This window comes from Chiloscyllium punctatum, chromosome 7 (assembly GCF_047496795.1).
Source record: "Chiloscyllium punctatum isolate Juve2018m chromosome 7, sChiPun1.3, whole genome shotgun sequence".
In the NCBI taxonomy this organism is placed as follows: Eukaryota; Metazoa; Chordata; class Chondrichthyes; order Orectolobiformes; family Hemiscylliidae; genus Chiloscyllium; species Chiloscyllium punctatum.
In genome coordinates this window covers 43,273,245-43,299,015 of record NC_092745.1, presented here as the reverse complement: position 1 = coordinate 43,299,015, position 25,771 = coordinate 43,273,245, and the positions used below count along the sequence as shown (strand labels likewise).

The 25,771-nt window shown below is 42.4% G+C and overlaps 1 protein-coding gene across 1 annotated transcript in view; it reads right to left on the bottom strand.

Annotated features, from left to right (window-relative positions):
* Window positions 1-25,771, bottom strand: part of LOC140479600 (neurogenic locus notch homolog protein 1-like) — a 153,862-nt gene that overhangs the window by 115,856 nt on the left and 12,235 nt on the right. The window contains exon 2 of the mRNA XM_072573435.1: window positions 6,757-6,838. Coding sequence (XP_072429536.1) covers window positions 6,757-6,838 — 82 coding nt within the window. The remainder of the gene's footprint in view (window positions 1-6,756; window positions 6,839-25,771) is intronic.

Here is a 25,771-nt window from a genome sequence, read left to right as displayed (position 1 = left end):
GCTGAAGTCCACAAAGGCCACATTAAATGCATTACTCTCACTAACATTCCTAGTCACCTCTTCTAAAGATTCGTTCAAATTTGTCAAACATGACTTTCTCTTAACAAATCCATGCTGACTGTTCCTGATTAATTGTCACCCTCCAAATGCAGATACATTCTGTCCCGCAGAATTCTAATAACTTCGCCACCACAGATAGTTAACTTGATTGGCCTGGTCTATCCTTTCACCCTTTTATTTTAATAATTTGACATTGCTCACAATCCTTCATTTCTCTAGCGTCTCAATTGTGTCCAGTGAGGATTTGAAAATTGCTGCCAAGGCTCCTGATATCTCTTGTCTTACCTCCCTCAACAGCCTGGGATACATCTCATTTAGGCCTGCAGGCTTGTCCACTTAAAACTGCCAAACCCACCTGATACCTCTCTCTGTCTTAATTCCTTCTCAAATTTCACAGTCCTACACCCTAATGTCTATACTTGCATCGTCCTTTTCCACTGTGAAGGGCAACACAATACTCATCGAGGGCTGTACCCACATCTTCTAGGTGCTCACACAGATTACCTCTTTCGTCCTTAATGGGCCCATACTCTTTGCCGACTTATTCTCTTGCTCTTCTCATATCTAAAACTCCCTTTGGGTTTTTATTTGATTTGTCAATGCCTCCTCATTGTCCCTCACAGGTCTAACCCCAGTCTGGTTGCTTCAAGGTCTTCTAAACCTTCCCTGCTCCTTTGAACCTCGCTGTCACCACTGCAGAATCCCACAGAGGTCCACCACTTGCCTGCCTGACTCTGGGACCTCTCTTGATGCTTCTTTTCACCTCCGTGTCACTGCTCCTGAGTCTCACACATATCTGACAGCAGTCTATCTGCTTACATTTGAAAGCTGTAATTGCCCAAAGACTCCTCTATGAAAGAGTGAGATACGGTGCTTATGTTTTCAAGCTGCAGAGAGGTAATAGCTATGCATCGACTTGGGAGGAAATGCACAGGTGGTGTCTTGTATTACTGAAAAGAACAAAAGCAGCCAGCAACTGTGGGTTAAGTTCGACTGCCCACCTCTGTGTGCCAGGGCATTGGGTTGAATTGTTCGAAAGACCACAAGACCATAAGAAATAGGAGTGGAAGGAAGGCCATTCGGCCCAACGAGTCCACTCTGCCATTCAATCATGGCTGATGGACATTTCAACGCCACTTACCTGCACTCTCCCTGTATCCCTTTATTCCTTGCAAGATTAAGAATTTATCAATCTCTGCCTTGAAGACATTTAACGTCAAGGCCTCCACTACACTCAGTGGCAGTGAATTCCACAGGCCCACCACTCTCTGGCTGAAGAAACGTCTCCTTATTTCCGTCCTAAATTGACCCGCTCTAATTCTAAGGCTGTGCCCACGAGTCCGAGTATCCCCGCCTAACGGAAACAATTTCCCAGCGTCCACCCTTTCTAAGCCATGCATTGTCTTGTAAGTTTCTATTAGATCTCCCTTCAACCTTCTGAACTCTAACAAATACAATCCCAGGATCCTCAGCCTTTCATCGTATGTTCGGCCTACCATTCCAGGGATCATCCGTGTGAATCTCCGCTGGACACACTCCAGTGCCAATATGTCCTTCCCAAGGTGTGGGGGCCAAAGTGGACACAGTATTCTAAATGGGGCCTAATCAGAGCTTTATAAATTCTTAGTAGCAACTCACTGCTTTTACATTCCAACCCTCTTGAAATAAATTACAACATTACATTTGCTTTCTTAACCACGGACTCAACCTGCAAGTCAACCTTTAGAGAATCCAGTACTAGCACTCCCAGATCCCTTTGAACTTTAGCTTTATGAATTTCCTCACCATTTATAAAATGGTCCATGCTGGTGTTCTTTTTTCCAAAATGCAAGACCTCACATTTGCTCATTGAATGTACAGAATCAATCAAATGAAGCTTTTGATTTAAACAAAACAATGTGGATGCAGGACATCAGAAATAAAAATAGAAAGTGCTGGAGAAACTCAGCAAGTCTGCATCCATGCAGAGAGAAATAGATTTAATGTTTCTAATCCAGTATGACTCCTCTTTGGAGCTTTTGATTATATAGTTTAACATGAGATTACTGCCCCACTTTCCAAAGCTAGTGTTTGAAGCGCCCATTTTATCAAATACACATACACAAGACCTCCTAATTGCAGCGACAAGCTGATATTGGCAAGTATCTTCCCAGCGGAGAAAGTGAGGACTGCAGATGCTGGAGATCAGAGCTGAAAATGTGTTGCTGGAAAAGCGCAGCAGGTCAGGCAGCATCCCAGGAACAGGAGAATCGACGTTTCAGGCATAAGCCCTTCTTCAGAACACATTTTCCAGCAACATATTTTCAGCTCAAGTATCTTCCCAGCCCCTCAAAATCCCATGGAATCCAGTTTCACTGATTGGATTCTGGAACACTCTACTTTCTATTAATGAACAGTGCAACTCAGAATCAAAACTCTGCCACACCACAGTAATTCTCATTTCAGCTCCACAGTTAAGATTCTGAGCCAATTATTCTCTGCTCCTGTCTCAAACTACTTGTATTTATATCAGAGACCACTTCAGGTCTTTCAGACAAGATGCTAAACATAGTTTCATCTCCAGGCTCTGCCGGATGTTAAAGATCCCATCCATGATTCAAAGTAGTGCAGGGAATTCTCTTACTATTCCCGCCAACATATATTTCCTCGCCAACACTCCCAGAAAGACATTAACCTTTCACTCATCTTAATGCCATTTGCCAGCATAACAGTCAACTTACTGCACAAGTAATGGACCATACAAATGGCTTAAAAACATTTCAAAAGATGGCGCCATGTATATTGCTATTACTACAGGCTGTGGACGCCTGCTTACTTTACGTCACCAAGTGGATTCCACGGAGCTACTGCAACAGTCAAAGCACATGGAAACCTGTAGATGTTTGCAAGTTGTGTCTTGCAGTTCCATCACTGACTATTGGATACCTTCCATGAGGTTTCGCGAGCCATTGATCAAAATTGAAAGCCAGGGCTTCAGCAGCATATGGAGTGGCTGCCGTGGCCTTGCTCGTGTCGTCTGGAAACCTCAGAAGACAGGGTCACACTCTGCCCAACACACCCCCACACATGGCCACCCCATTATCAGCTGGCCAGAACCCTCAAGAAACACAATTTCTCCTTTCACTGTCAAGGGGAGGTGGAGGCAATCCACCCAGGTAGAGAAACCGGAGGCTTTCACTGGCACAATGCCCAACTAAACTGGCTCCAAACCAGCTTCATACAATCAGGTAGAACAACCACTTCACGTCATCCTCAACCCTCCTCCAAACCCCACCACATATATCACTTGTTGTTATTGCCAACCTTCACTGTATTTTTTTTGTGTGTCTCCCTAACTTAATAAATCCTACGTTCAATCAAAAACTGAAACAAGCCCCCACGCCCACACCAAGCGTTTCCATGGCAGCGGCAGCAGCAGATCACAGTTGCCTGATGAACAAAAGCAGTTCCCTATCGCTCCAGGCATCCTCAGCTCCTTTCCAAAATTACAGCCTGCAAATTTCAAAGATCATGCCGTGTCATAGTGATTGCAGCAGATCCTTTCACGACCTAATACCTCAAAATATTTGCTAAGACACCATCGAGTGCTTTGTGTGAAAGTGGAAGCCTGCCAACAGGATAGCAGTTTTTTATTAAAAGACCATGGGGGTCCATTAGTAAACACAAAAAAATACAATTTACAAAACCAGGGGAAGCCCCAGTCTAATCTGCCCTGACACATATGTGCCTATGCACGTGCATGAACACACACCCCTCCCTACTTCAGGAAATGGAGACATTCTTAGGTAGAAGCTGGACAAGGGAAGCAATGGAAAATAACAAACATGTTGTTAATGCCAAGATGACTGGAACTAGAATCATGAATCAAGATGAGAGTTAGTGACTCCAACGCTCCTCCGTGGGACAAGATACGGCACAAGCACTGAGCTGCATGGAATCAAGGACTTTGCTGTTTTCTCTGATCAATTGATCAAGTCACGGAATCTCTACAATTGACTGGAGTCTCTCAGGAGTGCTGGTATTGGGGAAAGAAAATACCAGCCAGAATGCGTTCTGGGGATGACTACGACATATGGGATTCCGAGAAAGGTTCTGAGACAACACGAATGTGCTTGTGGTCAAACCGCTTGCAAATACATGTTCCGGCCAAAGGCATCCAATGCTTTGAATCAGCATCTCCAGGAAGGAAGTAGAAAGGAAAAGTGCAGAAGGAACGAAGCTGGTAGGGACAGGGATGAATATCCGTTACAAGTCCCAGTACAGACACGGTATCTTCTGACTGGTTATGGAGACAGATGGGGAACTAGTCATCATTTCAACATTCCCCATGCAGTCATTTGCTCATATCTTATCAAGCTTAGCAAAAGGTGGCACACTTGTCATGAGAGTATAAAAGCACCCGTCTTCTGCCAATCGTAATATTTAAATCAGGGCCACTAAAAAGCTCCAGAGTCTGGAGGATATTTGACAGCTCAAAGAAAGTTTGAGAGGTGGGAGGAAAACAAATCATAAAAAAGGGAGGGGGTGGGGAGAAAAAAAAACAAGCACTACCAAAGATGTTAACACTGAAAAAGTAAATATTTAGCAACAGAGGATTGTCTGCTGCACAACATTCCAGTCTGCTGTGTCAATACGAAGGTTGCCAACAGTCCACTTCCATTGACATTAAATCTTTCGAGATGCATGACCTTTCAAAGCCACCAGACTGGAGCAAAAATTAAACATGCCGATTGTCAAGAACTTCTGTGACATTCAAAACATTTCACTAGCAATTCACTTTGTCCTCCATCTCCTCAACCATGTTTGACAGAATTTGGCAGCTACACTGATCCAATAACACATGGTATCCTCTTCCTAAGTATTACCCAGTTAACCTGCTTGGATATGCATGTGTGAATATTCAGTAAAGTTGGGCACAGGGATATATTTGAAAGCAGTCAACTCTTCCAGTTATATCTAATGCAGCACACTAGTTGTAAATCGACTGAGGTGGTGAACAAAATTTTACCCGATTGAATCCAGAAAGTGACAAATCCAGGTCAACTTGCAAAAGCGAACTAGCTCATGTGGCCCGAAAGCACCAAATCATTTTCAAGACAAACTTTCTCAAGCACTGCTCTGCTATTGAACCTGTCCCTCCCTCAGGAACAATACAGCTCTTGTCTGCATCTCAGGGAGTATCTATTACCGATGGAGCGAATGCAGCCCTCGGCTTTACAAACATTAGCACATTCATAGGTGTTTGCTCTGTGCAAAAGCATGCCTCACCAAAGGACTGCCCTTTCTTTGCTTGTGTTGGGTTGTCAGCTGACGTTCTATACCTAGTACAATTAGACTCTGTAATACAATCAGACCTGGTCAGTCACCTTACTTGCTGTCAGAGCTCGATGCACATAGACTGACTGTTGCATTCATGCACTAATAAAGTGCCTGTCCTTCAAAGGTAATTTATTGGGCACACACCATTTAGAGATATTTTGAGACAAAAAGCCTCATGCAAATGCAAGTTGTTTCAAGGTGACTTTGTGTTAAAAATTTCAAATTGGAACAGGATCATTTTATTGTGGCAGTTCCTTTGCCACATTTCATCTGGATGTCATCTACCAGAGTCAAGTTCTTGTTGAGACTGTGACCAGCCAAATGTTTGATCAAAAAGAAGGGTTTTAAGGAGTATCTCCTTAAGACAAATTTCAGAAAGGCCAAAAGACTCAGCCATCAATGGTGGATGGTATCAAGGGGGCAGAATCAGAGGAACAGAGAGGTTTCAAAAGGTTTATATGGCTGGGGCAGGCCACAGGCAGAGAATAAAGTCTGAAAGGTGCTGGTTTTCAAGGACACTGGAGTGTTGGAGGCTGAGGGGTGACCGTATAGAAGCTTAAAAACTCATGAGGGCCATGGATAGGGTGAATAGACAAAATCTGTTCCGCAAGTTATGGAAGTCCAAAACTAGAGGGCATGGGTTTAAGGTCAGAGCAGATAGATTTAAAAGGGACTTAAGGGACAACTTTTCACGCAGAGGATGTTGTGTGTATGGAATGAGCTGCCAGAGGAAGTGAAGGAGGCTGGTACAATTACAACATTTAAAAAAGGCATCTGGATGGGTATATATGAATAGGAAGGGTTTACAGGAATATGGGCCAAGTGCTGGCAAATGTGACTAGATTAGTTTAGGATATCTAAACCTAGGCATGGATGAGTCGGACCGAAGAGTCTATTTCCGTGCTGTACATCTCTATGACGCTACGGCCAGAACCCTAAACAAGTGAGCAGGCACAGGCTGTTGGGCTAAGTAGGGAAGGGGTAGGATACAGGCAGCAAAATTTTGGATCTTCCCCAAAAGTACTCTCCAGCAAATTCCCTATGCTTGCGTGTCTGCATCTGCAGTCCCAGCCAGGATAGGAACCAAACTTTCTCCACAGCCTTTCATGCAGATCAGGATGTGTCAAAGTCACAAGTGTGATCCTTCAGTTTGGGTTTGGCAATAAAATGCATCACAATATCACATGAGGGGCAAAATTATTCGATACCCTCTTTGCAACTTGAATAGAAAGCTTACTCGTGGGCACTAAATTCCTCTAAGTGTGAGGGTGATCCAAACTGCTCTCTTTTCAACCATCCTGTGGCAAATCAAGGAAGTAATAAAGAGCAGAGCAAGTGTGAAATCAACAATGAAGTACAGACTCAGCATCTACTTACACACATTCTCCAGTCCTGTTCTGATGGGTTACACATTTTCCTCTATTAATGCATGGTTGAAAGGAGTCACGACACTGTAATGCTAAGAGAAAAACAGCCTCTGTTAGAGCAAGTGCAAAGACAGCATTTTTCAAAATACAGCCAACTGTTATAAAATTACCTTGTCAAAGAAAGACAAAATTCCACCAAGCAGCTTCAAGTTGTAATATTTGCTATTTCTAGCTCTTGTATGATAGAGATCATACTCATCATTTTCTTTTAACTCAGCAGTGCAGTGTAACAGTGGCACGATAACTAACTATTTGCTTTCTCAAAAGTAATGGCTCCCATCAATATTGCGTCTTCAACATAGTACACTGTCCCAGGGTGCTTCACAGAAGTGTTGTTGCACAAATATTGATAGTAAAATTCAAAGAGATATTCAAACAGGTGGCCAAAAGCTTGTGTGTTAATTTGGTCATGGGATGAGGGTGTCACTTGTTACCTGTCCCTAACTGCTCTTATCCCGAGTGCCTTACTTAGCCATTTCAGTGGGCAGTTAATGGTCAACCACACAGAGTCACATGTAGACTGGACTGCGTATGAGTCACAGAATAGAATCACAGGATCCCTACAGTGTGGAAGAAGGCCATTCGACCCACACAGAACCTCCGAAAAACATCCTACCTCGACCCACCCCCACCCTATTCCAGTAACGCTGCATTTCCCATGACTAATCCACCGAGCCCGCACATTCTTCAATATGGGCAACTTAGTATGGCTAATCCACCTAACCTGCACATATTTGGACTGGGAGGAAACCCATGCATTCATGGGGAAAATGTACAAACTCCACACAGAGTCACCCGAGGAAGAATCAAACCTGGGTCCCTGGCAATGTGAGGCAGCAGCGCTGATCACTGAGCCATCAGACTGCCCAAGGATGGCAGATTTCCTGCACTTAAGGGCATATGTGAATCAGATAGGTTTTTACATCAATTGATGATAGTCTCTCAGTCAACATAAATGAAAATAAATTTAATAAATAAAGTTTGGAATTGAAAGTTAGGTTCCAACAGATGCCATGATGAAATTTGAACCCACATGCCCAGAGCATTAACCAAGGCTTCTAGATTACTTAGCAATGACTTAACTGCTAAACCGGTGTCTCCCATCAAAGGTATCAAGGAGAATTTTAAAGGAGTGAAATGCAGCAAAGCATTGAGAATTCAAGAACCTACACTACTGAAGATACTGATTTTAATCACTCCTCTGCATTCCAAGATGCACAAGAGAACTCATGAAACAGAGAGATGTTGGATCATATATAGAGTTTTCAGAGACAGGGAGGTTAGTGGCCATGAAATGATTTGAAACAGGGATAAACATTTTTAAGAAGAAAGTTACTGGTGGACCAGAAATCAATGGTGGTTAGCTCAAATGTTGATCACTCAATAGGATGAGATGCAAGTTAGGATAAAGGAAGCAAAAGTCAAGAATAGTTAACACTCTATTCTGCATTCTGTTCTATTATCCTGATGTACCCATATAAGTTGTGATTTGCCAGGATAGCATGCAAAACAATAATTTTCACTGTAGTTCAGTACATGTGACAATAATAAAATCAAACTCAAATCAGATTTCATTGAAATTCAATTGCTTAAAGTTAGAACAACACCTTTTCACAATAAAAATATGTTCAACTTGTCAAATCTAAATTCAGTGAAAGACTGGATTTCTTCATTTTTGACACTTTTTCATTAACAGTGATTGTTTTCTTGACAATTGACAAAAATGTTAACATTAGGAGCAGTTCAGCAACATCACGGATGATTAAAAATGAATACTGCCTGAATAACTCATTTTTTTTTACCAATAGCAAAGAGTGAAATTTATGCTTGAGGAGGAACCAACTGGTTTGGAAGAAGAATCTGTCTAACTGGAAGAATAGTTTCTCATCCCACATATCCCAAATTTTGCTGGGGAGAGTGTGTGTGGCACTCTGGAATCATCCATCTCTCCAGGCTCTCATCCAAGTGACCATTCTTCATTTATAATCTGCAAATATTTCACAACCAGAGACAGGAGACATCACAGCTGAGCTCACTCTGGTCTACACTTGATATCGAAACGCACCAAAACCAAAGTTGCTTGGAGAGCACCTTCCAAATCCACGACTGCTACGATCAAGAAGTGTAAAGGCAACAGATAAATGACAGCATTACCACCTGAACGTACCCCTCCAAACCACTCACCATCTGAATTGGAAATACATCACCATTCCTTCAAAGTTGTTCTATCAAAAGAGCCTGGAACTCCCTCCCAATGACATCAAAATGAACTGCAGCAGTTCAAGAAGGTGGCTCACCACCTTCTCAAGGGCAACTAAGGATGGGCAATGCTGGTCCAGCCAGCAATGCCCACATCCCAGGAGTGAAGAAACCAAAACCATGCATCCTGCAGCAAAATTCTTTGGACACAAGTTCTGAAATGGGAATCCTAGATGATCTTCCTTTCTGAAAATCTAATAGCTGAGTATCCCAGCTTTTAGTGCATTCAAAGCAGACTAAATCTGTTACCACTACAATTCGCACAATACTAAAGGTCAATTGAGCTGCTGGAGAACAAATGCATCAGTCACAACATGCATTTGGTACACAACTCTTCTGCATTCCTCAATGTCCCTGGTTCCTTACGTGGTCACTGGTATGCTAACATTTTTTGACCTCCTGCATTATGTCCCCCCTAAACTCTTCGTTAAGACACTATTGCTGAGTTGTACAACTCCCAAGTATCACGCGCCTTTGGGGACCTTGATGATTGAAGCAACATTCAGCACAAGAATGTTCTGTCAACAGAATACTCAACATTGCTGAACATCACAGATACTGTAGGTCCTCAGCCTGACACATAAAACAGCAAACATTTCTGTGTCTATTCCACAATAAAAGCACAAAAAAATGGATAGGAAAGGATAGGCAGTTAATTGTTTCTTTGTAGTGAGAATAGAACAATGAAATGCTGATGAGTATCACACTTTTCTAAGCTTATTGTGAAGGAACAGTGCGAGAGGCTAGAGTTAAAGCTACCTGTTTAGCCTGGATGAAGAGAGAAAAGAATACTCAAAATGGGGTGCAGCAGGGGTTAGAATATACAAAAACATCAAAATTAAAAGCACAGTGACAGGAAATATACCATCCAATGAAGGGTCACAGATTGTAGACAAGAGTGAAATGAGCAGAGTTATTTTTAATGCTAGTTTCATGTCACTAGTTCCTGTCTGACCCGTATCTGATTTGCATCATGGTTATTGCACTTCAACCAGACAGGCAAGAACACTGAAACACACTTAAAAAAGATACATGGATGGCCTGTTTTACTTCAATATTTACATTTATTCATCAGAATTTCAAAAAGAACGGATTTTAAACCAGAGACTTTCTTTTTAATGTGTAGAATAAGAACAGAGAAGACATCTAATATGCTGCCCAATTGTACAAGACTAAATTACTCTTAGGAAGTTTGCTGGACGGATGAAGTCTTGTTTAATCCTTAGATCTACTCCACAAACACATTTATCATCCTAGCTGTATCCAGGGGAACAGACTAGAAATGTCAGTGCATGCTCAACAAATCACTTCAAGAATGCGCATTGCTTACAATCTGGACAACAGAAAGACAATAATCTGCAATTTCAATCTGGTGCACCGATAACCACAAACACACAGAGAAAAAGGTCAAACTTCCCATCACTTCTCTTCCTCCTGAAAAACAGACAGGTAGGTACATAAAGCTTCAGCGTCACCTACAAGACACTTAGCCTGACAGGAACTAACAATGCACTACATTCTCAGAAGCACAGAACTGTCCACACTAATGTTATTTACTTACCTTTGCTATAACCCAATGTGATGGGATAAGGATCTGTGCCTATAATGTTCCTACACCACAGAAATTGTCATTTCAACCATGCCATCACTGCAGTTGTTAAGTGAAAAGCAGGTAACTGGATCACTGAAAGCATTTAAAGAAAATGAGTGGTTTCTGAGGTAGGATTGGGAATCCATGTACTGTAATGTGCAAGGTATCAGACATTTAGTGTGCAAGCTGGAGGGACCAGTTGACCATTTTTGGTATTCATTTTTTTACATTTTCAAATACCCTTGACCTGAAAAATGAGTTTGGAAAGTGGTGTCTAGAGATCTTTCTGCAGTGCATCTTGCAGACTGCTGCTTCTAAACATTGGTGGTGGGAATAGATGTTTGTGGATGTGGTGCCAATCAAGTGAGTTGCTTTGTCCTGCATGGTGTTAAGCTTATTGAGTGTTATTGGAGCTGCAGCCATTTAGGCAAATGAGGAATATTCCATCACACTCTTGACTTCTGTCTTTGGGGAGTCAGGAGGCAAGTTACTCATCACAATATTCCTAGTCTCTAACCTACTCTAAAAGCCACTATTTATATGGCTAGTCCTGGTCAATGGTAAACCCAAGGATGTTGACAGTGGGGGATTCAGTGATGGTAATACCACTGAATATCAATGGGTGATGGTTAGATTGCCTCTTATTAAATGTGATAATTATTTGGCAATTGTGTGTCACAAATGTTACTTGCCACTTGTCAGCCCAAGCTTGGATGTTGTCCAGCTCTTGAAGCATTTAAACATGAACCGCTTCAGTACCTGAGGAGTTGTGAATGGTGAACATTGTGCAAACATTGACGAACACCCCCACTTCTGACAAAGGGAAGATCATTGATGAAGCAGCTGCAGGTGGGCTGGTCCTAGGACACTACCCTAAGGAACTTCTGCACAGATGTCCTGGACTAAGATGACTGACCCCAACAACCACAACCATCTTCCTATGTGCCAGGTATGACTCCAACCAGCAGGGAGCTTGCCCCCAAAAGCACTGATTCCTGTTTTGCTGATGCGCCTGGATGCCACACTTGAGTGAATGCAGCCTTGATGTCAAGGGTTGTCACTCCCACCTCACCTCTGGAATTCAGTTCTTTTGTCCATGTTTGAACCAAGGCTGTAATGAGGTCAGGAGATGAGTGGCCCTGGTGGAACCCAAACTGGGCATCACTGAGCCCAGTTGGTGAGCAGGTGCTGCTTGACAGCACTGTTGATGACATCTTCCCTCACTTCACTGGTGAGCAAGAGTAGATTTATGGAGCACTAATTGGCCAGGTTGGATTTGTCCTATCTTTTGTGTACAGGATATGCCTGGGCAATTTTCCACATTGTTGCATAGATGTCAGTATCACAACTGTACTGGAAGAGCTTGGCTAGGGGAGCAACAAGTTCTGGTGCACAAGTCTTCAGTACTATCACAGAGTGTTGTCAGAACCCACAGTCTTTGCAGCATCCAATGCTTCCAACCACCTCTTTATATATGGAGTGAATCGTATTGGCAAAAGACTGCAGAGCTTAGATCTGATTCATTGGTTATGGGGTCAGTTAGCTCTGTCTATCACTTGCTGCTTATGCTGTTTGGCTTGCAAGTAGCCCTGTATGGTCACTTCACCAGGTTGACACCTTGTTTTTAGGTATGCCTGGTGCTGCTCCTGGCATGCCATCCTATACTCTCCATTAAACCAGGGTTGATCTCCTGGCTGAGTGGCAATGGTTGTTTGGGGGATATGCCGGTTACAGATTGTGCTGGAGAACAATTCTGTTGCTACTGATAGCCCACAGCTATCATGGATGCTCAGTCTTGAGTTGCTAGATCTGTTCAAAGTCTGTCCCATTTAACAGAGTGATAGTGCCACACAACACAATGGAGGTTATCCTCAATGCAAAAGTGGGACCTCATCTCCACAAGGATTGTGCGGCAGTCACTCTTATCAATGATGTCTTGGACAGATGCATCTGCAGCTGGTACATTGGTAAGGATGAGGTCATGTGCATTTTTCCCTGGTTGGTTCCCTCACTACCTGCTGCAGATCTAGTCTAGCAGCAATGTCTTTTAAGATCCAACCAGCTCGATCAGTAATGGCGCTGCTGAGCCACACTTGGTGATGGACATTAACATTCCCCACCCAGGAGTACATTTTGCACCCTTGCCACCCTTTGTGCTTACTCCAAGTGTTGTTCAATATGGAGGAGTACTGATTCATCAGGCAAGGGAAAATGATACATGGAAATCTGCAGGAAGTTTCCTTGTCTACATTTAACATGAATCCATTAGATTTCATGGGATCCAGAGTCAAGATTGAGTACTCACAGGGCAACTCCCTCCAATTGTACACCACCAGGCTGCCACCTCTGCTGGATCTGTCCTGCTAGTGGAATAGGTCATCTCCAGGGATGATGACGGTGGAGTCTGGGACACAGTCACACAATCACACCTTACAGACAATGACTATGTCAGGCTATTGCTTGACTGGTCTGAGAGACAAGAGTGTGGTGCTGGAAAGGCACAGCAGATCAGGCAGCATCCGAGGAGCAGGAGAATCAACGTTTCGGGCAAAAGCCCCTCATCAGGAATCAGGTGAAAAAAAGTGGGAAAGCAAAGTGTTGTTATCTTAATGGGGAGAGATTTTGGGGTGCTCCGGTGCAGAGGGATCTAGGTGTACTCATTCATGAGTACAGAAAACTAGCATGCAGGTACAGCAGATATAAAGAAAGCTAATGGAATGTTTTAGCTAAAGGACTAGAATATAAAAAGGTAAGTAAGTATTGTAACTTTACAAGGCATTGATGAAACTGCACCTTGAGTATTTGCACAGTTTTGGCCCCCTTATTTGAGGAAAGGTCTCGTGGCATTGGAGACAGTTCAGAGGTGGTTCACTAGATCGATCCCAGAGATGAGAGGTTTGTTGTATGAAGAGAGTTTGAACAATTTTGGCCTATACTCTATGGAATTTAGAAGAACGAGGGGAGATCAATTGGAGGGATTCAGGATGAATAAAATAGCTGTGCAGCGGATCCTCTTGTGGGGCATCCTAGGATGAGAGGTCTTAGGATAAAGTCGAGCAAATTTAAAACAGAGCTGAGGAGCAACTACATCTCCCAAAAGGTTGTGAATCTGTGGAATTTGCTACCGCAAAGTGCAGTGGATGCTGGGACAGTGAGTAAATTTAAGGAGGAGTCAGATAGATTTTTAATTGGTTACGGGTTGAAGGGATATGAAGAGAAGGCAGGAAAATGGGGATAAGGAGCATGTCAGCCATGATCAAATGACAGAGCAGACTCGATGGGCCAAATGGCCTAATTCTGCTCCTGTAACTTATTAACTTAAGACCAGCAAATGCAGACAGAAACAAAACCAATGTTAGTTTATCCAGCAAGAGAAAGCGTTCCACAATGTTCTCTTCTCCCCACCGTCACCACAACCACCACCCACCCCTCCCCAAAACGCACACACCCACACACAGCCCAAGCCCCAAACACAAGGAGAGGCAGCTTACTGGCTCCATGTGAATGTTAGCCTTTCAGCCCCAAATGTATGCAAGGGTCTCATTACAGCCAGCTTAATGTTGACACTCAGCCCATGGTGCTGATGTTTTCTGAGATTTTCAAGATTCATTACCAAAGTGGAAGAGAGCTGTCTTTCCAAAGCAGATGCAAGCCAGGCTGGGGATGGGATTGGAGGACGGAGATTATGGTGAGGAAGCAGTTCTCTCGGCTCTCCAACAGTCTTGTGCAGGAACTGCAGAATTGTCCATGAATTAAAAGTCCAAGAAACCTGAAGCTGAGCAGTGTGTCCTGCGTATTTTCTTATTGCCATTGCACACAACAGATCATTCTTAACACGAGCTGTTTTTCTGACCATTTCGTCCTCTCTATCACACAGAGAATAAAGAATCTAGAAAAGCCTACCATCCGGGGCCGGATGTCTCTTATTAAAATTCCACTCCGAGTGCCAGAACTTCCATGCTGCAAACAAATGTCTGGCATCAGGCGCTTGCTGCATCCCACTGTCTCCTGATTTACTTCAAATTCCAAAACCTCCACCCCCACAACTTAATTGCTCAGATCCAGCTGGGAAAACAAGTAAATCAGGAATATGGTGTCTCAGGACTTATTAAATTCGAAAATAGGCTTTGAAAAAAAAAATTACATATTCTTCTTCCTAGCGGTTCTGATTGAAATTCAAGTAACAAGGTTTCAAATGAAGAACCACATCCTTGATCACCAAGAAACAAAATGACGTCAACAGCCAGTCATCCAGGCTCAAAACCCCTTTCGTTTATTTTCCTTATAAAACTCATTCACGGGGCAAGGACATCTCTGGCTTAGCCAGCATTTAATGCTCCACCCTCACCTGACTTAAAGAAAGTGGTGGGTTTTTTTAAAAAAAGATCAGATTCCCTGCAGTGTGGAAACAGGCCCTTCAGCCCACCAAGTCCACACCAACCGTCCAAAGAGTAACCCACCCAGACCCATTTCCCTCTGACTAATGCACCTAACACGATGGGCAATTTACCACGGCCAATTCACCTGACCTGCACATCTTTAGACTGTGGGAGGAAACCGGAGTACCCAGAGGAAACCCACGCAGACACGGGGAGATTGTGCAAACTCCACACAGGCAGTCGCCCGAGGTGGAACTGAACCTGGGACCCTGGTGCTGTGAGGCAGCAGTACTAACCACTGAGCCACCGTGCCATGTGTTAAATGACTGCAGTACACCTGATGCAGGCACACTCCCAGTGCTGACTGGGAATTCCAGAACGGTGACCCAGTAACAGCGAAGGAACAGCCACATCATTCCAAGGTGTGTGGCTTGCATCTGCTGTCCCAGTCCTTCTAGGTGGCAGATCTGACTGAAGAGTGCTGGTTGAGGGGGCCTCAGGAGGAGTCCAAGATAGATCATTCACTTTCTATGTCTGCCTGAAGATGGTTGCAAATGCTTTAACATGAGCTTTTCCACTCCAGTTAGTTGCATAGGTGTCACCCTTATTCATGACTGTATATGACACGCATGTTCATAAGACCGGACACTCTACCACTGATGTTCAGTAGCAGCAGTGTGTACTATCTACAAGATACACTGCAGAAATTCACCAAAACTCCTTTCACAGTACTTTTCAAACCCATGACCATTTCCCTGTAGAAGGACAAGAGCAGCAGAAGCATAGAATCCTCACCATCTGCCCTCCCAAGTTCCATTCCTAGCCACTCTACATCCCGACTTTGAAATATATCACTGTTCTTTCACTTTCGCAGAGTCAAAATCCTGGATTCCCTCCTTAATGAAATTCTGAGTCCATCTATAGCACACAGACTGGAGTGGTTCAAAAACGCAGCTCAGCTCCTCAACAGAAATTAGCAGTTGACAATAAATACTTGCTCAGCCAATCACATTCACACCCCACGAATAGATGAACAAAACAAAAGAGAGCTTGAAAAGCCGTGATGTTACCAAGTCATTGTTTGTGACGGGCCCTGAAAACCATTTTTCTGTGCCCTTCCTACTGAGAAAGTACTGTTCAACATAGCAATACTAATTCATCAGCTGGAGGTGAATGATTGTAACTAGCCAGAGGATTCCTTGCTGAAGCTCAGCCAGGTGAGCTATGAAATTTCCTGAGCTGTTGCGTTGGGACCCGAACAATCTGTTGCTCATCAACATTTGTGGATTCCCAAGGTGTGCACAAGGAAACTTTCTGGGCTGCACATAAAGTTTGAATCAATGTTTCTGTTGTTGTAACACATTCCACACCTTGAAGCAAATCCAAACTTTGCTATTTAATGCCCCTATGAAGTTACCTACTGCAAAATCCAGAAATCTTAGTCCTAAAAAAGAAAACGGCATACTGGGCCTAATTACAGCCTGCTGCCCCCCAGCTTGGACACCTGAGCCATAAATTATTGGGACAGGGCACTTTCCACCTACATCTCCGGAATTAGCCAAGCTTCTCATAGTGAATGTAAACGCTGCTGCTACAGGCGGAACACATGACTGTCTTCTACTCACTGAAAGTCTCCCAGTCTCCGATCTCAACGTGTGTTCAGCACTCAGCACTTTAGGGAAGGCACAGTATCTGGAAAAGCTGCAAATTGTGACCTTGAATTGAGCACATGTCCTGCTTTAACCATCTGCAATTCACTTCTATCAGAAGGGCACGTTCAATGTAAACACAAGCAGCTCCACTCATTATGAAGCAAATATTTAACACAGTTCTAAAATGAATAGAAGAATAAATCGAAATCCATCTGCTTTTCAGATTTCGTTGACTCTGTAATGCCACAAAAAGATAGGTTTGAGCTTAGAAATCTTTTCAACCTCAGTACATTGAAAAGCACATTCCATTGGGTGCTTTTGAAATGCTGTTGCTGTAACATAGGAAACAAGGCAACCCAACTTTGTACAAACTAAAGTGATAAGTTAACAGGTAATCTATTTTAGTCATGTTGGAGTAGAAGATTTATTCTTTTGAATGGAGCAATGGGAACTTGCAAATGCACCCAAGGGAGCAGGCAGTGCAACATTTCTTTAAATGTTATGGAGTTATTACATCTTTTAATTTCTAGACGTTCAAATAAACTTCACTTCAGACTCAAAATGCTGAAGCTTCATTGGAGTGTAGTTTTCTACAACTCTCCAATGTGATTGGCAGACGGATAGATTGTTACTTGTCACATGACTACAATGCAGCAGTAAATGTGTCATCCCAAAATATATGCTCACATAACAATTAATTCCTAGTGTCTTACAAATAAACATCTATGTGGCAGGACCAGAGTAGGCTGCTTTTATTTATTTATTCATGGATGTGGGCATCACTGGCCAGCATTTATTGCGATCCCTAATTGCCCCAGAGGACAGATAAGAATCAACCACAATGCAGTGGGTCTGGAGTCACATGTAGGCCAGACCAGGTAAGGATGGCAAGGTAAAAACAATGACTGCAGATGCTGAAAATCAAATACTGGATTAGTGGTGCTGGAAGAGCACAGCAGTTCAGGCAGCATCCAACGAGCAGCGAAATCAACGTTTCGGGCATGAAGGGCTTTTGCCCGAAACGTTGATTTCGCTGCTCGTTGGATGCTGCCTGAACTGCTGTGCTCTTCCAGCACCACTAATCCAGGTAAGGATGGCAGACTGCCTTCCCTAAAAAGGACAACAGTGAACAAGATGGGTTTCTCCACAACAATTGCCAATGGATTCATAGTAATCATTAGACTTTTAATTTCAAACTACTTTTTATTGGATTCAATTTTCACCATCTGCAATGATAGGATATGAACTTGTATCTCCAGAACATTACCAGGATCTCTGGATTAATAGGCCAGTAATAATACCACTGGGCATCATCTCCCCTGCATTATCTAACTTTGAATCCACAACCTTCAACTTATAGCAGAGAGTGCTATGCACCACGAGCAGGTTCCTATCTCCATTTCCAATTGTCACATTCTGTTTCTCTGCTTGACTTGCATTTCACTCCTGGTGATCTATTTAACCTCTCCAAATCCTCACAGCTTCCAAGAAGAAACAGTGTGTTTTGGTAAGCAACCCCCCGCCCACACAACCACTTAAATATCTAGAAGAACAAGCTTTCCTTAAAGAAAACATGAAAATATTTTGCCCCTCACAATAAAAGATACTACTCAACTCTAATCTCAAAATAGTTTTACAAACAATATCATTTACAGCACTGAAGTTTGATAAAGTGTAAAGTGTTCCACCATAGTCACTGTTGAGGTACAAAGTTAAAAATCACACAACACCATGTTATAGTCTAACAGGTTTAATTGGAAGCACCCTAGCTTTCGGAGCGCCGCGCCCTCATCAGGTGAATTGACAATCACCTGATGAAGGAGCGTCGCTCCGAAAGCTAGTGTGCTTCCAATTAAACCTGTTAGACTGTAACCTGGTGTTGTGTGATTATTAACTTTGTACACCCCAGTCCAACACCGGCATCTCCAAATCATGACTGTTGAGGTAGTTATTCTTGACCTTAGCAGACAGAGTGGCACAGCGGGAGTGTGCTGGGCCCATATAATCCAGAGATGGATGGATCCAAAATGTCCTCTGCTAATCAGTTAATGTCATCTTCATGGGCGGCACTGTGGCTCAGTGGTTAGTACTGCTGCCTCAGGGACCCAGGTTCGATTCCCGCCTTGGACGACTGTCTGTGTCGAGTTTGCGCATCCTCCCAGTGTCTGCACGGGTTTCCTCTGGGTGCTCAGATTTCCTCCCAGGTGTGCAGGTCAGGCAAATCGGCCACGCTAAATTGTCCATAGTCTTGCGTACATTAGTTAGGGTAAATATAAGGGCAGGGGAATGGGTCTGGGTGGGTTACTCTTCGGAGGGTTAGTGTGGACTTGTTGGGCCTGTTTCCATTCTGTAGGGAATCTAATTCTAATCTAAACAGGTGCTACGGAGGCAACAGGATGGAATGTGCTAAATGAATGGGAACATTGCTCAACGGCATTTGGGGAACAGAAAGATATAAGGGTTGTCACGAGTAGCCTCACGGATCAAGACAGCACCTGGCATAATACTGGGCATATAGCCCTCAAAAGGTCTGTGCTGCTGCCTCGTACTGTATGTACTGAATTAGTCAATCACAGATAGGATAGTTGCTGAGCTGCTGTCTTGCTTTAACTCACTGAGCCCCAACAAGTGACTGCAGGGGCTTCCACGTCTGTTCGTGATCTGGTGATGCACCACTATGCATTTTGAAGTTTTATTCTGTGTGACTTTATCTAAAGAACAAAAATGCACAAATAAAACTTATCTTCGCGAACTAAATTTCTTCCACTGGTACGACTTTACCAAGGAATCTATTCACCCTTCAACCGAGAGTTAAATTTCATTAATATTTCAGAATGCTGAATGCCACAGCCTACGCAAACAACAGAACTGGGGAACACAAAAATTCCACAGTCCTGAGGAATGCTGGCATGGTCTGCAAATGTAAACAAACACTTCCTATTAATCACTTAGAATCGGTGTTAATATTCATTTCTTCCAACTATGTATCGAAATGTAACAAGCTCCTCACAAACAGAATGGCTGATACATGTCACACAAATGAGGTGGTGTAGACATAAATCCATAATGCCTGAGATTCATCAAGCATTTAACAAACATTTAACTGATGGAACTAATTATTCCAACAGCAGTGTTGAGCATTATAATGTGTAGGCCAAATAGTGTCCAGCAACTAGCAAATGACTTAAAACCTGGCCTTTCTTTCAAAGAATATTGTGATCTAACCACTGTCTGTAGCAAAAAGTATACAAAAACCTAAATGTGGTGCAGTTATGAATCTTCTGTGAGAGCTCCTAAATTAAGCATTGTCAAAGGTAGTGGCAACAGGACCACGAGCAGGTCATCAAATAAATCAAAAATGGCTAATCTGGCCATGTCATAGTTTTGGCAGCGGATGTACTTAGTGTACACTACATACTTCAATCACGCTCATCTCAAGGAGGGAAAATACAGCTGCTTCCCAACAGGAAGGGATTTCGGTGGACAATATACAGTGAGACAGCACAAGGGTAGCATATCCCAGAAGCAAAAATGAGAAAAACCAGCGATGATACATATTGGTCTGACTCTTGTGTATTTTAAAATACAGGTCCTAAGTAAATTTGAGAAGGGTGGAACAAGGGAGGACTTAGCCAGTTCAAGAGCTGGTGAAGTATTGAAAGAGGTGTTTGAGGTAGGAAGCATATCAGCAGCATAGGCGAGGAGGAAAATCAGATTGGGATTAAACAGCATTCTTTGACTTGACACCAATGGGTGTGTCCCAGGTTAGAAGACAGCAGGAGTGAGACAGTCTAAGGTCACAGGTATGCTGCAAACTCCAGAGTCTGATCATAACCTGATTTTTCAGGTTTAATTAGTTTTGACGCAAGATAGAAGACAATTCACTTAAAATGTCAGGGCATAGATGGCTAGGGACCAAGTGCAACTAGATTGGCTAAGTATAGTTTGGTGTTTGGTCAGCATAGATATGGTGGGCCGAAGGGCCTGTTTTTATGCTGTATGATACTGTGACTCTTAAGACAATTACATTATTGACTCAATTCCCATTTCATCAAAAAACATACAAGGAACCCACAGAATTCATAAATTTAACCTGAATTTATTCAAATATTAAGGGTACAGATATTCATTGTTTTTATTTAAAATTTATTAGGTACCGTCAGATAGCAACACGAGTGCACAAACTACTTTCTTGTTTGTTATTTTGGCAGATACATAGGGCTCGACACTATAACAACCTTCACAAAGAAGCCAATAGATAATGCATTCCAATGACTGCTGTCTTAATGTCAGAGATTCCACAGACAAATACCTGACAGAGTCATTACAGGCAGCAAGACATTCAATTGTAAAACATGGAATGAGAAACATCCCAATACGTAGACAGCTTTGAAGACGTACTGCTCAAGTCTGTTGATGTTTCAGCACAATGGCATCATCCAAACACAATTAGTCTTTTTGATAAAAAGCCTGTCTTTAAATCCCATCCTTTACCTCTAAACTGTAGCACCCAACAGCTAGTCCATGACTCTAGGAAAAACAAGTTGCCAATCCATGTCCTTGGATGATCTGCAACAACTTATGTGTTAGAAGTTGCTACATCTACACAAATGGACAAAAAGAACTAAACAAAACATTTCATGAAGGGGAAGAGGTTGCTTCCAGAAACTATTAATTTCCAAAACTTAACATTTTTTTGGAAATAATGGACTCCGTGGGGAAAACAACCTTTTCCCTACCAAACTAAATAACCTGTTCATAAAAAGTGTACACTTGTACCAGAATTCCGTTCTCTACATTTTACTTTCCAGTTGTATGAATCTGTACCATCTCTCACTTTCGTTACCGATCACTCACTTCTGACATATACTTTGCAGAATAAAATTGTTAGCATCTACCAAGCAAATACTCAAACTAAAATGTACTCACAGAAAGTACGACGGATATTTCAGAAACAGACATGTCACCAAGCAGAAAGTAAAGCTCCTTCAAAGTACAGAAGCCCAGTGTTTAGACAGTTACTGGTGCTTGTATTTTCACATACATGCTTATCAATCATTCAGGCATTTTTGGCATGATGCAAGTGCATTGCATCATTTGAGTAGATGACTTTAGTCAATTCCTGCAGTAAAGAAACCAGCCAACTGTCAATGTACTCTACATCAGGTTCCACTATTGCTGTATGAGGTCCAGACGTCTTATAGTAAAGTGATGAGTCTCTAGAAGGTCCAGGTTCAAGTTCCACCTGTCATGAAAGTGCATCATAAATGTCCAAACAGATGGATTTTTTAAAAAGTACTAAACAATATACATGTGCTGCTCCTTCAAGTCAATTATGACCTGTAGATGCTTTGGAGGTCAATCTGAGAAGCACGCATAGTGACCTAAATGAGAGTGGTCCTGCGATACTTTAATCCTGGCGATTGATGAGAAACCAGTTTCTACAGGTCTCAAAGCAATTATAATACATTGTACAGCACTGGAAGCCATCAAATGTTTGTTAGCAACTATCCAACAATTGACTTGATACTTCCTCATTAACATTTTAACCTTTGCGAATCCATTAGAAAACACAACCAGCATTACGCTCCCAGAAAGTACTTAGAATGTGAAACTCACGACCACAAGGACTAGTTGAGATTTTTTTTAAAAACTGAGAAATGCATTTAAGAGGAAGCTATAAACACAAGAAAGAATGAAATAAAGGTTAAGCTGATAAATGGAGCGATAAATATGGGGTGGAAAAAGGTTTCTCTGAAACATTAACACCAAAGACTAGTTAGGTCAAATTGCCTGCTTCTGTTCTGTAAATTTACATAATATCTTCCACAAGTATTTATCAACTTCCTCTTTAAAAACTTTAAAGAGGCTTGAACTCTCTTCTCACTCTTTTGGCAAGTTTAAATTTATTTTCTTCAGTTTCTGTTTCATTGACCAGTGGAAATAACATTTCCCAATTAACCTCATCAAAATCCCTTAGAATTTTGAGCACATTTGTCAGAACTTCTAACCATCCACATTCTACCAAAGACAGGAGATTTTTTTCACTATACTGGAAACTTTTCAGCAAACTTCTTTTGCACCACCTCCATGGCCTTGATGTATTTTATTAAGCATAGTTCCCAAAATTTAACACAATAGCCTAACCGTGTTCAAATACTTACCTGTATACGTTTCGTATCATTTTGCACTCCACATTTCTTTGGATCCTCTGCTCCTGCTCTAAGTTTTGTTGTCTGATTTTTTTTATTCTACTGGGTCAGAATCTTGGAATCCCCTCCCTAATGGCGTGGTGGGTCAACCCACAGCAGGTAGACAGCAGGTCCAAGAAGGCAGCTCACCACCACCCTAAGTACAGGCAATAAATGCTGGACGGCCAGCAACTCCCACATCTTATGAATACATTTTTAGAATGAATTAAAAAAAATACATCAGAGTCACAATTTCACTCATGTAAACTTTGTGTATGATATCTACCTGCCCAACATTCTCAAGTCAATCTTCTTTTACAACACATGTCCTGTATTCTGGCTGGCAAGCTTCAATAGTGCCATTGTAAATTGTACACATTTATCCGAAAAACAATGGCCCCGGCACTGACTTCTTTGACACCATCATGATGTGTAAAATCATCCAGCACCACTATTCTTTTCTGTCCTAAACACAAACCTCTTACCTACACTACCATACCTCTTTCAATACCTTAGTTTCAAATGAAATCACAAACCCGTCAGTGCATTCTGTGCCAGAATAGGAAGCACTCAAACCAGCAAGGCCTATGAATATGCATTTCTCCTTCCTCTCCCAAAATAACTGTGGTGCCTCCAGAGAAGTAGTGTTCAGAAAGACCAAGAGTGAAATAATCTGGCTTCATAGTGAGTCTGAAAATGTGTTGCTGGAAAAGCGCAGCAGGTCAGGCAGCATCCAAGGAGCGGGAAAATCGACGTTTCGGGCATCAGCCCTTCTTCAGGAATCCTCTTCCAGCATCTGCAGTCCTCACTTTCTCTTCATAGTGAGTCTGCTCAGATACATCTGGTATGTAATCACAATAAATCAATCAGTCATGCCCAGTGCACTATCCCTCCCTAAAGTTAGCCAATGCCTTAAGCCAGGCACTGAACCTCAAATCTTGTCATCCTTATGGCCACTAGAAGAAAGTGAGGACTGCAGATGCTGGAGATCAGAGCTGAAAAATGTGTTGCTAGAAAAGTGCAGCAGGTCAGGCAGCATCCAAGGAGCAGGAGAATCGACGTTTCGGGCATAAGTCCTCCTTCAGGAAAATTTTCCTGAAGGAGGGCTTATGCCTGAAACGTCGATTTTCCTGTTCCTTTGATGCTGCCTGACCTGCTGCACTTTTCCAGCAATACATTTTTCATCCTTATGGCCACATCAATATACATTGTTGGTTACTGAGTGGGCAGGGGAAACTGCATATAACTGATACAATAGCTCTTTTAAGGATGATGTTGGAGCAAACCTGCCACTTGGTGTCACTGTATCCCAATCAAGTTCGCATACCTGTAGACAACACTCCAAGATGTTCAAAGACCCGTAGAGGGGCACAGATTCGTCAGTACCAACTCAATGTTCAAACTTGAGCTGAGAATTTTAGTTGTGACCCTCAACACCCTACGGCAAGTGGTATGGAAAGTACATCTGAAAATCTTTAGTCCATGTGCAAAATTAGGATTGAAACATTTTTTCTCAAAAAGTGTACTCAAGATTTCTTGCTTTACTACTTTTCTTGAGTCTCTTTAGTCTGTTGTAGGTTTCATTCCCACAAGTGTTGGTCTACCACAGCTAACTCACTAAAGGAGTCATTATTCAGAACCAGGTTTCAGTCATGATTGATTCGACCTCAGAAAAAAATCGCTATGAATACTGATTCTATGCTCACCTAAACATCTTTGAATTCATCCCAGCGTGGGTCAGTAGAAAGTGATTAGACGTGGAAACCCTTGCTAGCCACAGGAAGTTTTAGAAATTGCCGTGACTGATGCTAAATGAATAAACTAAAACCAGGGATTGAGCCTTAGTGAATGATTTAGCCCAGCTGGAGCATTAACTCATTAAGTCAACGGAGTAACTTCACAATCCACATTAAATACCCATTTCTTGCTCAGGTAAATTATAGTTACTTCCTGGTATTCTTTTCAAATATGACCATGATTAGAATCCCACTGTAAATTCATGTCTTTGTGAACTCGATAGCCGGTCACCTTGTGAACTTTTCCTCTCTTCCCCAATACGTCCCAACCATTCCTACACTTCCCAACATAACCTGCAAATTGGCAACTCAGGTCAGAAAAGCAAAGTGTAGTGCCTGGGACAAGGACATGGTGGATCTCATTGACTAGGAGATACTTGATTGACCCAGGTTAACAACCCCAATCAGGGGACCCCAGCCGACAGATATAACTAGGAGATTCAGAAGGGCTCCTCAATCTAGGAACTGGCTCTCAGCTGGCTGGTCTGAGCCAGTGTAAGTCAAGGGTGACTTGGTGACAGGATACCAGCCTCTGCGTAGTCATTTCACAAAAGGAGGAAACAAACCCCACTAAATAAAGGTACATTGCTTCAAAGCTCATGGACCATAAAAAGGTAATACTGCACCTCCCTAACCCAAGGGCACTGAATTTTACAGCATACTCATCATTGTCCCAGCTGAAATCAATTCACTGAATACAGAGAATTGAGATTGGATCAAAACTTAATTTCTGTTCTGAGTAGCTCCATACCATACCATACCATAGCTTTAATCTACCAGCTGAGTCATTTCCACATGACTCAAACATTTTTCGTGGTTAAGAGTCATGCTGTGCTTTTGGGGTTGGTATTCAAACAAAAACTTATTCTTGGCGAAGTACTAATAACCTTTATTTTTCACCAACCTCTTTCCCCTCACTCACCCCACTGGTACTTGCCTGAATTCCTGCTCCTTGCTGTGGCATTCTACCTGCCCATACAACATCTAGTAGCAAGATTTGAAGATATAGACTGTCCAAAAAATAAAAATGCATTAAGCCCATTATTTCCTGAATCAGTAATGTTTTCCTGACGCTTTCACAGATTGGCAGTAAATAC